The sequence below is a fragment of the Dreissena polymorpha genome, chromosome 4, assembly GCF_020536995.1.
Source record: "Dreissena polymorpha isolate Duluth1 chromosome 4, UMN_Dpol_1.0, whole genome shotgun sequence".
In the NCBI taxonomy this organism is placed as follows: Eukaryota; Metazoa; Mollusca; class Bivalvia; order Myida; family Dreissenidae; genus Dreissena; species Dreissena polymorpha.
The window spans coordinates 78,332,052-78,347,845 of NC_068358.1; the positions used below are offsets into that span (position 1 = coordinate 78,332,052).

At 35.6% G+C, this 15,794-nt stretch overlaps 1 protein-coding gene across 1 annotated transcript; it reads right to left on the bottom strand.

The window, feature by feature from the left end:
• Nucleotides 1-335: 335 nt before the first annotated feature.
• LOC127878991 (nicalin-like) lies at nucleotides 336-15,433 on the bottom strand. The gene is made up of 12 exons (XM_052425570.1): nucleotides 15,148-15,433; nucleotides 13,751-13,941; nucleotides 13,060-13,204; nucleotides 12,043-12,221; nucleotides 7,950-8,053; nucleotides 6,815-6,903; nucleotides 6,357-6,481; nucleotides 5,444-5,634; nucleotides 4,334-4,451; nucleotides 3,488-3,651; nucleotides 1,756-1,888; nucleotides 336-1,180 (listed from the first exon to the last, which is right to left on the bottom strand). Exons 1-12 carry the CDS (start codon nucleotides 15,314-15,316, stop codon nucleotides 1,106-1,108), a joined length of 1,683 nt encoding a protein of 560 aa, XP_052281530.1. The 5' UTR covers nucleotides 15,317-15,433; the 3' UTR covers nucleotides 336-1,105.
• Nucleotides 15,434-15,794: the final 361 nt, after the last annotated feature.

Consider the following 15,794-nt stretch of genomic DNA (forward strand, 5'->3'; position numbering starts at 1 on the left):
TACCAGAAACATCAGTATCGTAGCGCAAAAATGCATGATTAATAGGACCAACTGCAATGATGAAACTTGGACTACCACTAATAGAACCAGAAATGCAGCCAAAAAGTTGCCACAAATAGCTTTATATACCAACATAAACAAACCACTTCAATTTGGTACTATCAGATTGCAAATTTTTTCTCTTTTTAAATAAGCTCCTATAAATTAGTGTGTTAGAGCTCTAATAACAAAGCATTATTTTGAGCCAGCAGCTTACCATGATTATTATTGTTCCCATCTTTTAAAATTAACTAAACAGATTTTATTGTATTCCTTAAAAAGAAAAGGCAATAACAAAGAGAATGTACGATTTATTTCAGTTTTCACAATATATAAACATTCCTGATTATAATGCATTTAATAAATATTTAAAGTGAGCAAATATACATACAAATGTAGGGGTGTAAAATTGTTCTGTTTGTAATATCTCTGTATACCTTCAAGTATATGATAATACAGTAAAAACATCAATTGACTAAATCAAAATGGAAAAATCTTAAGTTTTAAATAGACTATTATAGATTAAAGTGTTTTATTGATTTCATTTCATAAATTCAACCAAGCCAAACAACCCAAAACCAGGTTTTAAACGTATAAGATATCAATTAAAATAATTATCATGCAAGCTAGCTATATTAAAAATTTCACTAAGATGGGTAAATGGTAATTAAAGTCATTGTTAAGAACCACCTGTTCTGTAATATGCTCATATTTAGTTAATTTTCACTGCAAATTACATTAAAAACAAATATTGCATATTTTGAGATACCATTACAAAAAACTTCAAACATATTTGCATTTCAACATATAATAGGTACATAAAAACTCAGAATGAAAAAACAACATTTAAATACACAAAGTGACATGAACATGAAGGTAAAGCTGCGTTTTGAATGTGTACACAATAATTGTGCATGACTTCGATAAACATTATTGGGCTGGATGATTTTGCTTCAGCTCTTTCCATTCCGATAAGTCACATAATGGGAAGAATATATTTGGAATCCAGATATCTCACCATTTTCCGAACCAACTGTTAAAACTCTCGACTAACTTATGTTTTTGACTAATTAGCTTTGGTGGTTTTTGCAGAGCTACGATGCGTGAACTTTACAAACAGCGCCAGCATAATGTGGAAATTCTGAAAAATATTATATAGATGTAACATATATGGTAACAATTTTGGCAAACATGTTTATAATGTATATTACCAAACTTAGTCTCTTGATGCACCCAAGCTCTTTAACCATGTACCTTACGACTGAGTGGTGGATAAACAATAAAGTATAAGAATGTAATATGTTTCACATTTTTATGAAATGTTGCTTTGAATTTATCATTGTTAATTAGTTAAATAACAGCAGACATGAGCATGAATATTTAAGCAAGACCACTTAGCCAAAATCTGCACAGGCACTACAGAGCCAAAACGACTGACCAAAAACCACAAACCTATGGACAGACGTTGAGAATTCCATATGCACTCAGGAGAATGAACAAATGAATTTTAAGTTTTTATACCATTTAAGTTTGTATTTTTAGGTTTAAAGAGTATATTTTGTTCTTTCACTGGTCTTAAACTGACAACAAAAATTGTTATTAATACATATCTTATTGGCTTCAAAACAAACAAACACCATTTGAAAACCATTAAATAAATGGACAAACTTAATAGTTCAGTTTGGATCACAGAAGATTGAGGACCCGTGCCCTTACCTGGACAAGGAAGTAAATAGCTGCAAGGTAGCCTCCAATAGCAACGGCCAGGAACAGATCAAAGACGGCTGGTTTTACATTGAATGCGTTCATCATATACTCAGATCCGTCATAGAACAGAAACTCTGGGTCTCTGAAAATAATGTAGTGGAAATACATTCATGATAAAACATGAAAATGTTGTATCTTGTCTGAACAGGCTTAACAGGGATGACATTTGACCCTTTTATGGAATTTTTTATTTAGTGGAATTCTCTTCTCAAAATAACTCCAGTCTTGGAAGCAAGTCTTGTCCCTGCATATATGACTATCCATGCATTTAAAACCATGAATTTGGTAAATAAAACAGCAAGTTTATCCTATAAGACAAGATATGCGGAAAACTTCTTACATTTTGTCATTAAATTCCGGTTGCTTCAAGTGATAGTTAAACATTAAAAGCAATCATTTAGAAATAATCAAATACAAAAGAGGTGAAGGTTGCAAACATCTGTGTTTAACTCATTAACTTTTTTACTGTCATTGTTGAGCTTGATATATACCTTTCATGCTGTTTTGTCAGAGGCAAAAGGCATTGTTGTTTTACAACTGGTAAGAATATTAACACCTTTGAAGTTTCGCCTCATATTATTGATGAAAGGGGCCTTGTGTGAAATTTCAGCATTAAAATTCACAAGGGTAATAACTACAAAACTATGAAAGCAGAAGTGATGGATATTGTGCACTTCACTTCCGTCAATCAGCAAAATCTACATATTAAATGTCAAGTTTATACTTAATTTATTTTACAATACATGCCCCTATAAAATAGAAAATGTAAAAATAAAATGAAGTGAAGTTATTCAATATATGAAAGTAACAGTTAGGTTCTTGTGCACTGCATATCTCATCACTGAGATTCATCCACTTATCAAGTTTCAATACAAAATCCCAAATAGTTTTCAAGATATGCTCATTTCAACATTTAAGTTGCAAAAATTAAGAAAGGGCAATAACTCCAAAAATATGGAAGAATGCTTATAGTTCTTGTGCCCTGCATATCCTCATACTGAGATATAGCTACCAATAAAGTTTCAAGTTTATACCTCAATTAGTTTTTAGATATTCCCCCTACATTCAAGTTTATACCCATATATAGTTTTAAGAAATCCCCTTACACAATCTAAGTACACACATTAACTAAAAGCACAACTTCATCAATATTGAAGCAAGAGTAATAGTTATTTTCTCTTCATACACCCACAATGAGAGTTACCTACCTATAAAGTTTCAAGGTTATAAGTTTCATCAAGATTTTTTTGGTATAACAAGAGTTCATTGGTTGAAGACATATGCCCCCTCCAAACAAGGCTTTGAACTAGTGGCCCCAATTTCAATAGAGGTCATCTACTGTCCAAGGCCAATGCACATGTGAAGTAACAAGCCAATCATTCAATTTGTTGACGAGTTGTTGAGCGGAAACAAACTGGTCTACCGACAGACCGACCGACATCTAGCGAAACAGTATATGCCTTCTTCTTCGAAGCTGGGCATATTAATATTTGATTCATAAAACAACTATTGTTTGTCAGTGACCAATATTATTACATCACACCACTTTCCAAAACACTCTTATAAATGTGGGTTGTGAAAACAGGTTATGATGGAAACAGGCTTTGGAAAATAAATGAAAAACTTTTAGGACCAAACAGGTTCACAGCACATTAAAGTCTCTATAGCAGCTTATGCTCACCTCTTGTCTGTTTTCACAGTGGTTCGTTTCACGTCCTTGAGGTATCTTGACATCATGTCCTCAAGTGTTGACAGCAGGCTTGCATCTCGTGGCACGAGCTGAGCTGCACGTGGCTGTGAGGTCAGGTGGTCGAGCCAGGCAGATACCAGCTCTTGCTGAACATCCTGCCAACATATTTGATGACTTTATTATTTGTTTATTGTGTGTTTGTTGCGTTTAATGACAGTATTGAAACAAGCAAATTTGTTGAATTGATATCCCCCGCCAATATGCTTCTGGACAGAAAAGTGTTATATTTGACACTCAAAAAGCATTTGTTCAAGATACCAAGGGCCATATGGTGTACAATGCCATTTTTGGCGTGCATCATCCTCTTATCCATAAATATACTCATACCAAGTTTCAATGAAATCCGCCAAAGAACTTCCAAGATATGGCTCCGGAGGGACGAAAAGACGGAAGGACGGAAAGACGGACACCGCCAAAATAATATCCCTCCACCTATGGCGGGGGATAATCATATGATAATGTCATTCACTTGATAACATACCACTTTAACGTACTATTTCCTGAGCCAGCTAAGCAGATCCTAGCCATAATTTAGTTTTAAGTGCATATACTTTGGCTGGTTAGTTAAAAATGACCTTGAATCTGAGGGAGTGGTGAGAATTATCATAGGAAATATTCCATTCTCAATCCCTCATAAGTTTTGTTAAAAGATAGTAATACAACATATATACGAAGACATAAAAGCAATTATACAAATGTGATGACAATAATTACTCGTTTAATTTTATTCATTAAATTTTAAACAATAGCAGTTGCCTGGATTTATCCCACACTTACAAGAGTATCTGAGAATAGCTGTACATTTCCCGCACTTGTAAGATTATACACATGTCTTGCAAGAGATTCTGCGATTATGCGAATGTTTCGTACTAAAACTTTTTCATCTACATTGGCCCTGAAGCAAAAATATTCATATTAAACAAATTATTATTATCATAATGGAAGAAGTTCACACTTCAAACTTAAACTTTAGGAAACTTTGGGATAGAGATGATAAAATCTCTGGCATGGAACTTAAAAATACAAAAGACAGTGGAATTGACTACTCTTCTGCTTTGCATGTATAATGCACATTTTGAGTCAGTCACCATATTTAAGAACCACAAAGCCTTATTGGAAGTTGAAAGTCTGTAGCAGTTGTATAGATTCTAAAATCTGAAAGATGAAAATTATAAATCAAAACAAGTTACATAACCATACCGGAAAATAGATTTTCAAAATTTTAAACTATTAATTTAGGTGAATTACACAGCTATTGGGTTTACAACCTCAGCAGTTCTACACCATGTAAATGAAGACGATTTGGTCTTGTTTGTTTGTTTGCTTGGACTTTGCGCCATTTTGAGCACATTTCAGTCATATGATGGAGGTCAGTTAAGGCATTCAAACTTTCCTGAATACGCTGGTTTACTATAACTACCAGCTAATGCACATAATTATGTACTAACTTCTGTCTGTAACTGACATGCGCTCAAAGGTATAGGGTAGAATGGCCATTGAAACAAGAGATTGCCATGCAATATGGTCCTCTACTGGTGAAACTCCACCATTGTCAGATTTTTTTTTTATGTGTGATGCCATAGCAATCAAAATTCTTGACGTAGGAACAAAATGAAATGAAGTGCATAATCTCCATATTGCCATCTATCCATGTTTCAAGTTTCATGAAAAAATATGAAGAACTTTAAAAGTTATCGCAGGATCCAGAAAAGTGTGACGGACTGACAGACAGACTGACAGACAGGTGACAATAATGTGATGATCAATCAACACACTAGCTATGTGGCCTGGGTTGTAATTGCATCCTCAATCCTGATTTGTTAACGCACAGGTCGACCAAGTAAGCTAGTCATTTAATCAAGACAACACAAAGGGTGTTTAACTGACCTGGTATCCAGGATGGTGGTCCTCTCTAGTGACTTGGGTGTCTCCAGGTGGGACAGAGTGAAGGCAGGCAGACGCTTCATGCTGAACCTCTCATGCTCCCAGGCCAAGATCTCATCGGCCAGGTTAATCTTCTTGTGCACCAGGCTGAACGACACCGACGGGTAGAATGTTGCAATCACCGATTCAAGATGCTGAAAACAGTGAAGATGTGTGAAACCTTTTTTTGCTGATAGCAGATATAACTTAGTGCAGTAGTTATATACAAACATTTTCATAAGAGGACCTGTGATGGACATTGTTGCAGACATTGTAAAGATAAACATTTTAACGAAGTTTCATAAATATTCATCCATAAATGTGGCATCTAAAGTCATAAAGTTGTTTTTACATTTTGTTGTCTTACCATGTTTTGGGAAGCAAATGACCCAGATACATTTTGGCCTGCAATTTGGCAAAATTATCATTCTTACCAAGTTTCATTAAGGCCGAGTCATACACGAGTCATACAAGGTTTTCTCAGATTTAACCTGGTAACATTGTTTTTGATGAACATGATTTGAACTCAGCCTGCATTTGTATATAGTATGTAGATATACATTTTGACCAACTTCTCGTAAAGATTGGATGAAAAGTGTGGCCTCTGCACACTGCACGACAACATGCAACGGTGATCAATATAGCTCATCTTGAGAAATTGCTGCTCAGGTCAGCTAAACATAAAAACAATAATTTTTTTAAACGTAATATGTTTGCAAATTTGTGAACAAGTAACTCTAAAAAATGATATCTGTGGGTTTATGTTTTATTCTCTGCAATAGCTACTGTGATATAATATAGTTGAACACTATGTTGTAATTGAATTTGATTGATTTTTATACAATCAAATTCAGCCCCTCCTTTCATTGATAGATACCTGCAGGAATTCCCAGGCAGGTGTTTCCTCCTTCGGTGGTTTGGAGACATGCAGCCTCAGGTTGTCCTCACGGCCGATGGTGTCCAGGCAGAGAACATACGAGATATCGGACAGCAGTGTGCTTTCTGAAATCATACAACATTAAAGTGTATCTGCAAGACCATTGCATTGACATCAATTTTTTCAAAAGGCAACTGCCTGTAAAAAATAAAATGTGAAAACTGCCCAATCAACATACACGTATACAGTGAAATATTGAACACATCAGAACAATGTCATTGTTTATTTGAGTATTATTTGAAATTATAATGTAATCTTAATCAGCGATTGAGTAAATGTAAATACAACGAAACATAGGATTGTTAAAATGTACAGCCCAAATCTTTCTCAATATCAAATCTTTTAAATTAATCAAGCAATTGACAACCATAGCAATGACAGTGAATAAGACTGTTTACCAGCATTTTCCAATGAATCTTCAATCCACTTCTTTGAGCCGATGTAGTTGAATTTTCCCGCACCAGACAACAAGAACACTAGATTGTACCTTAACACTGTCAAGGATTTTCATGCCAGATTAATTTTTACTTTATGGCTTTATGAACAGCATTTAAACAAGACATACGTCCACACAGATGCCCCACCTTTCAACTTGCATTCTGCAACTCTGCTTCTGTCACAAACAAGCTTTTAATGGACACATTAAACTTTTGAGCTTTAAGTCGACTTGACCTTTGAGGTTTTGACAGGGGTGATAGACCCCATACCAAGTCTCACAATGTGGTTATTTGTGGAATGTTATTTGTTTATTGCTGAAGATGCAGCTCGGACACACTGTTTTATGTCCAAATCTGATTTATAGACTCTTTGTGTGACCTTGACATTGAGGTAAGGAGAAAGGTTTGGCGCATAAACTGCCATCTCCTTATAGTGGTACATGTAAGTTATTTTAAAATAGCTTGATGAATGGCAAAGTTGCAGTCTCAAAAGATGTTTAATGAGAAAAAATTGACCTTTAACATTAAGTGTGACATATTGTAATGTTTTTAGCAATTTTCATCATGTTTGCAAATTTTGTTAAGGTGTTCAAAAGGTTTCACAAAAGCAATATAAAGAAATTGCCCACGCCCACCACCTGGCAGATATGTTAATTAATGGACAAAACTGATTTTAAAACTTGACCAAGATATCATAAGAACAAATCTTCTGACCCAGTTTCATGATAGTTGGGCAAAACAAAGACCTCTTAAGTCTTCACAAGTTTGTTATCAATTTGATCCAGGGACCTAATTTTTTACCCAACATGAGTTACATGACCCAATTTTGACCTTAGCCATTATATATCTTGAGAAAAAAAGTTTTACCAAGTTTTATTAAAATTAAGTAACAAATTTTTCCTCTCAAGTGTTAACAAGATAAATATTGATGATGGACGATGAAAGGGCAACAAATAGTGATTTGAAAAGCTCAAATTTATCATATGAGCTAATAAGCAACTTTACCAATCAGACACTGGAAATAGTTTAAAAAAATCTACACATAAAATCATGACCTAAGCATTTATTGTCAGGAAATTCGTGGCTTGAAGGATACTTTGCGTGTGTTCGTGAGTTGGTATAGAGCTTGGAGAATATCCTAGCCAGTTCAAGGAGGGCTACCACTCCACTACCATTGGAATCTGCGCCCGTCGACAGGCTCTGAAATTTAACACACATATTCAGGACTCTGCCTATTACAATTATTGCAAAATGAGACAAGGGCTGTTTGTAAAACATGCATGCCCCCCATATGGGCTGTCTGTTGTAGTGGCAGCCATTGTGTGAATACAATTTTTGTCACTGTGACCTTGACCTTTGACCCAGTGACCTGAAAATCAATAGGGGTCATCTGCGAGTCACGATCAATGTACCTATGAAGTGTCATGATCCAAGGCAAAAGCGTTCTTGAGTTATCATCCGAAAATGATTTTACTATTTCGGGTCACCGTGACCTTGACCTTGTGACCTCAAAATCAATAGGGGTCATCTGCGAGTCATGATCAATCTACCTATGAAGTTTCATGATCCTAGGCGTATGCGTTCTTGAGTTATCATCCGAAACCCATTTTACAATTTCGGGTCATCGTGACCTTGACCTTTGACCAAGCGACCTCAAAATCAATAGGGGTCATCTGCGAGTCATGATCAATCTACCCATGAAGTTTCATGATCCTAGGCGTATGCGTTCTTGAGTTATCATCCGGACACCATTTTACTATTTCAGGTCACCGTGACCTTGACCTTTGACCTAGTGACCTCAAAATCAATAGGGGTCATCTGTGAGTCATGATCAATCTACCCATGAAGTTTCATGATCCTAGGCGTATGTGTTCTTGATTTATCATCCGGAAACCATTTTACTATTTCGGGTCACCGTGACCTTGACCTTTGACCTAGTGACCTCAAAATCAATAGGGGTCATTTGCAAGTCATGATCAATGTACCTATGAAGTTTCATGATCATAGGCCCAAGGGTTCTTGAGTTATCGTCTGACAACCACCTGGTGGACGGACCGACCGACCGACCTACCGACCGACCAACCGACCGACATGGGCAAAGCAATATACCCCCTTTTCTTCAAAGGGGGGCATAAAAATGTTCAAAGAGTATCAATACAATTTTACAATTCGTACAAATTAGTCGCAACAATATTTTTTACTACTTTGAAACCATAAATCCAACTTTTTTAACAGTTCAGCACCATATGTGTGATGCAATATTGAAAAGCACAGTCATTGTTGGTCATATAAGTATATACAATTATCATGGGATATGCTGAAAAATTCCAAATATTTAATTCTGTCTCATTTGTGGACAAGGCAGCTCCAGACTGCACTGATGCAAAGGCTGGAGCTTCACTGGCCAATATGGCTGAAGACTCATTTTCACTATCATTGCTCATATAGTCTTCCCTTACACTGGTAGTTTGGCTTTTATAATAATCTGCTGATATTAAAATTTAAATAATAATAACTTTTTACTCATTAAAGGGGCCTTTTCACAGATTCTGGCATGTTTTGAAGTTTGTCATTAAATGCTTTATATTGATAAATGTAAACATTAAATTTTAAAAGCTCCAGTAAAAAATCAAAAATAAAATTTAAACAAGGGCTGTTTGTAAAACATGCATGCCCCTCTATATGGGCTATAAGTTGTAGTAGCAGCCATTGCGTGAATACGTTTTTTTGTCACTGTGAACGGTGGTGGTGTGTGGTGGTGTGTGGTGGTGGTGTGTGGTGGTGGTGTGTGGTGGTGTGTGGTGGTGGTGGTGGTGGTGTGTGGTGGTGGTGGTGTGGTGGTGGTGGTGTGTGGTGGTGGTGTGTGGTGGTGGTGGTGGTGGTGGTGGTGGTGGTGGTGGTGGCGGCGGCTGGTGGTGGTGGTGGTGACTTTGCAAGTCATGATCAATGTACCTATGAAGTTTCATGATCATAGGCCCAAGGGTTCTTGAGTTATCATCTGACAACCACCTGGTGGACGGACCGACAGACCGACCGACATGAGCAAAGCAATATACCCCCTCTTCTTCAAAGGGGGGCATAAAAAGGAAAAAAAGGTAGCCCGCAGCAGGGCTCGAACCAGTGACCCCCGGAATCCTGAAGTAAAAACGCATAAGCCAACTGAGCTATCCTGCCAAGCATACATAAGATGCGTATTTATACGTTATATAAGCAATCTTTGTAGTTTCACAAATTTAAACGACAACAGAGCTCTCCAAATTATTCAATCGTTTCGCGCTGCAACGCTTTATAATTTTTAGGTTTTTAAGTTCGTCATAAGATGCATATAATGGCTATATTAGACCATGGCAAATGTTCAGTAATACTGTTTGCTCTCAAATATCGTAACTAAACCGAAAATTTGCAAATCTGAAACAATTTTTTTCAATTTTGTCAATTTACCAAACCGTGAAAAGATCACTTTAAGCTACGGTAAATGTCTCTAAACTTTCAAGTGCTCTTATTTGCATAGATGCCAGAATTATTGAAAATAAAGACTTAGTTGCATTGAAATACAGTAGAGGTCAAACTGGAAAATCGAAAATGCTCGAGTTATTGGAAGGCTCAAGTTTTAGAAAGGTTGAGTTATATAGATTCCAATAGCATATATCCTTTCCCTTACCCTAGAAAGCGAATCTCACAAGAGCTGTGTTTGTGAAACACAAAGCCCCGTACTGCGACACTTTGAAGCCATATATTTGACCTTTGACCTTGAAGGATGACCTTGACCTTTCACCACTCAAAATAAGCAGCTCCATGAGATACACATGCATGCCAAATATCAAGTTGTTATCTTCAATATTGCAAAAGTTATGACCAACCTTAAAGTTTTGGGACAGAATGACAGACAGACAGGCCAAAAACAATATACCCCCGATCATTTGGTCTGGGGCATAAAAAGTCTAAGAATATCATACATAAATTAAAGTTCAATAATAATTATACCTTGTTTAAGCAGCAGATATGAAGACTACAGATAGGTTTTATTATATGTTTTAATTTGTACACCTATATTTAAAGATAATGAATTAAATAAAAATTCAGAAGATACCACATGTCATTTAGTCTAAAGACTTAATATTGACATGTGTCGAGAATACATCATTATTAAGTTGACAGCTACAACATATGAATGACCTCCTTGACTAACAGGATTTTTTTCTGCTATGTAAATAAGGCCAAATTCTAAAGCTAACTTGTAAAAAAATCCCAATTTCCAAAAAAACAAACATTTTTTATGTAGAAAGAAGTGTAAGGATTATTATACCTAAAAATTATTTCATAAACATCTTACAGAGTAAAGAAGTATAATTTTTATGATTTTTTCCTTAAATGGTCAGGAAAAGGACTGATGAGTCAATATTTGTAGAAAAAACAACTAGCCAATTTAGACCATTTTGTAGATAAACAAGAGCTGTGTTTGTGTAAACACAATGCCTCCGACCACACTTTGAAGACGCAAGGCAACTATTTTAGAAACAAGGTTATATTTTGAATGTAAAGGTCAAAGTGACCTTGCCCTTTGACCTAGTGACCTCAAACCATGTTGATGGTAGATTTCAATGAGATGCATGCACATGTGAAGTTTAAAGAAAATAGACCCAAGAGTTTTCATTGTATGAGCAAGGTTAAAGTTTTGGGACAGAATGACAGACAGACAGGCCAAAAACAATATACCCCGATCATGCGATCCGAGGGCATAAAAATTCCCTAATTTTCCATTTTATGTATTTTAAAAAGCCCAATATGTCCAGACACCTTTTCACAAAATTGCTAGAAAACCCTGTCTTGAACAGAAGAAATTTTCATATTGCATAGAAGCAGACACTTACTTATGCTTGAAAAAATGCTTAAATTAAAAAGGTTATACTGTATATATAAATTAATAATGAGGATTACCAATTTGGCTATTGAAGTAGCTACATATTCTGCCATATGCTTTGCAAGCCCTTACATGTTACCAATCATTCAGCTTACACCCACTTACCAATGCCAAGCTGAATGCTGTCATGTGAAATGAGTCTTATCCCATATGCGACCAGTTTAACTCAAGACCAGTCTGCAAAATTGCACAGACTGGTCAAGAGCTAGGCTTACTACTGTTAAGTCACAAACGGTTCACAGCTCTAATTGCGCTTCAGCCCACTCACCGGCGCCACACCGAATGCATCATAGTGTGTCACTATGGCGATGGTGGGCAGCTGTTCCTCTATGCCGTAGCCAGCAAGGTGGCCCTGGATGTTGGTAATCTGGAAGTCAGTCAGGGCCTTGGCCACACTGCCACCTTGCACCATTTGGTAGCCATTGGCAGAGGCTGAGCTCAACAAGGCTGATAAAAACCAGTAAACCATAATATATGTATCGATACAAATGAGCAGCGTCCTGGGAAAATGGGGCTTAATGCATGCATGTAAAGTGTAATCCTAGATTAGCCCATGCAGTACCGGTATGCAATTATTGCAGTAATTTTTGTTATTTAACCTTATAATCAATTCATACAGATCACAACTTCAAACTACCAATTTTCATCAACAAATAAACAAAGACAAAATTAATGTAATTTGTTCAATTAAAGTGATATTATAGGCATCTAACAGTTTATAGGTGTCTATCGCAACCGTTGTTTATTTTTGGTGTTTTCACTTCATATACACGTATATTTGTTAATGCAGCATCAACATTATAAAACAATATCCCTGAAAGAGAAAAATAATGCATTTGAATATCAACCGTAATTTCGTTTGACAACTGATCACACATGTACAATGTGAACCTAAATTTAGTTTTAGTGCAGATTCGTTTATATGACACAAAGACACAATTTTGTTTAACGGATCATTTCGGCTTACAGGACTGGGTGAGTCACGTAAAATATCGAACATAAAATATATTTTCATAAACAACTGGTAGAAAGATAAATTGCAGATAACTGGTCAGTAACCACATTTTAACTTACTCTTTTGACCTGTTCATTCTTTTCAGCTCAATTCAACAATGAAAAATGCCCATAATATCACTTTAAACATAGGGCAATTAGAACTTTAGTAAAGAATATGAGTACACATATGCAAAGAAAACTTCATGTTAATATTGACGGAACTTATTTATTAAAGTTAAACAAGCTAGACATGAATAGAATGAAAGAGTAACTTCATGACAGTAGCTACCTTCCACTGCAGTTGCAGCATCATCCCCAGAGCTGGCAGTCACAGAGTTGTAGATCTGGAGTAACGTGTCCGACTCCCAGGCAAAGTAGACTGGCACGCTGGAATCCTCCGCGCCTAATAGCTCCTGCTCTAGAGTCTGCAGATGCTAGCATAAAAAAACACAAACCAGTTAACTGCGTGATTGCTCTATTCTGTATTTATAAATAGCTAAAAAAAATCTAAATATGATTTTTAATAAATAATGAATGCATATATTAAAAGAATACTGTCTTATGTTCTCAATCAGAATTCAGCATTTATATTTTGATTAAACTATATAACCCTTAAATGGACATATGAACATGTATGTATTACAAATTTACTAAAAACTAACAAAATAAAATTGACCTCAAGTCAATTACTGGGCTTTTTATCCATCTTTAGCAAGGTCCCTATAAAGGCCCCATCCTCCAATAGAAAGGCCCCTTCCCCAACGAACATTTCTTTAAAATGATGTAATTTTCCCCCAATTTTAAGCTTTCTTTGAGAAATGTTGTTTTTGTTGATAAATTTTTCCCCAAAATGGAGGGCAGGGCACATATCCCAAATCAAGTAACAAAGCCATGACAAAACTTGTACAAAAAAATATTTTGCATACAAAAAAGTATATGTTAATATCACCTGTCTTGTACATATAATTAGATGAGTTTACCTGTTTCATTTGTTCTGGCATGCTTGCCAAGTGTTGTGGCAGAAGAATCAGAAGAGCTCCTGCCTTTTGTTCAACGAGCTCCCTGTACTTGGCTCCGGTCATTTCCTTCAAGCGTGTCAAAATGCATCTTCTTGTAACCATTTTTGCATCCAAAGGTCTTGCTTCCATGTTAATTAGGGACATCTTGCTGCCTGTAAAGTTGATATATGGAATTTTGTGTTTGCTTACAATGCACTTTGGATTTGATCAGTTTTATTTAGTCCTTGGTGAACATTTTATGCATAAACATGTTTAAAGGCATGTTTTCAGTAAAGCACCATCATAATTTGTATATTTGTATAACAATAATTAGTGTATTTGGTACAAAAATTTGTTTTATTAAAAATGGAGTGCTTGGTTACCAAAAATTCTGCTATCAAGTCAATGTTTCTTTTATTAATTTTCTTTTCATTTTTCATTTCAGGTTACATTTTTATGCTGTAGTTTTGTCACCATTTTGGGAATGGGGCTGTGGCACTTAGGATTGCTTAGACCATAATTCGGAAATTTAGTTTTGTGTTTTATTTTGATTATTTTGCAAACACTAGAAAATTAGGAAAAAGGTGTGTTTAACATTTAATTGGATGGGGCAACATTTTTGGCCCTAAAATGTATATGGAACACTATCATAAGGTGTAAACCTAGGGAACGGTTGGTGTGGTAGGTGACAAGGACAACATAATGTCACAAAACAACACACTTATGGCAATTAGGTGATTAGTAGTATGCATAATTTTACTGCAGGTATTGAATCCCTGTGAGTATTGTCGCTAATATAAAGCGTGCACTCTCATTGGCCAATAAAAATTGTCCAATACAACAATGCTCCACCTTGAGGAGAGCTTAAGTTGGGTAGAGATACAAGTAATTGACAGAGGATTGCAAATGGGCTCTTTAAATATTTGTTGAAGTGGATATCGCTTTAAAATTAAGAATGACTAGTTGCAGTTAATACAAAATATACTTATCGATAAAATTAAAATGCGCCGCCGATTCTGATTTTGAAATTCAAGCTCCCTGGCAAGGAAACGTTAAATGGCCTGTTGAAAGCACTGAGGCTCTTTTATCTTAAACTGATAATGCTAATTAGCCCATCTAATGAAAGAAATATCTTAGTGAGTTGTAACCTTCCATTATTTATTTAAGAATGATGGGGATTCAATGTTACAATTTTATATTGTTCATATAAATATAAGACTGATAGTGCTAAATAGCCTATCTAATGAAAGAATTATCTTAGTGAGTTGTAACCTTCCAATATTTATTTAAAATGATGGAGATTCAATGCTACAATTATATATTGTTCATATAAATATAAGCCTCGTGTATATAACTTTTGAAAAAAAACTCGAACATACCAATTTTTGTCTCATAATGATCAAACTGCTGCATTCTGTAGATGGCGAAATCATGTGCGGCGGTCACCGGCGATACAGGGGAGATTATGATGAAAATCGGGACAAAAAAAAGAAAAGACAACGGAAAACAATTCTTAAACATTTCAAGAACTTCCCCTAGACCCTCCATGGTGTATTGATGAGTACAAATCGATCGATCTTGCTAAATAGTGTCCTTTAAGTCTAAGGTTGGGTACGATCTCATGCACGGCGATTAATTATTAAAGAGGCGTCAAGGCAGATAATTCTATGCAAAATTCCCACACCCTATTATGTTAGGTTATTATCAAATAATAAAAAGTTTCGTTACAGAAAAACATCGACCAGGCTGCGCCTCTTCAAGAATGGTCGTGTAACATCTATATTGCAAACATGCTTAAAATCGTTGCACATGAGTCCCTTGACAAGAATAGCCCATAAGAGATTTATATGCAAATAAATGTCTTTCAAAGGAGTCAACTGTTCCTAAATCTAGTCCATTTTTTTTAATAACGCATATGGAAACTGAATACTCTTACATTTGTGTACTGTATGTATAGTGTGCATCGAATCTTTCTTAGATTTTACAAACCTATTTTAAAACATGATTTACTTGAAACGAAATAATA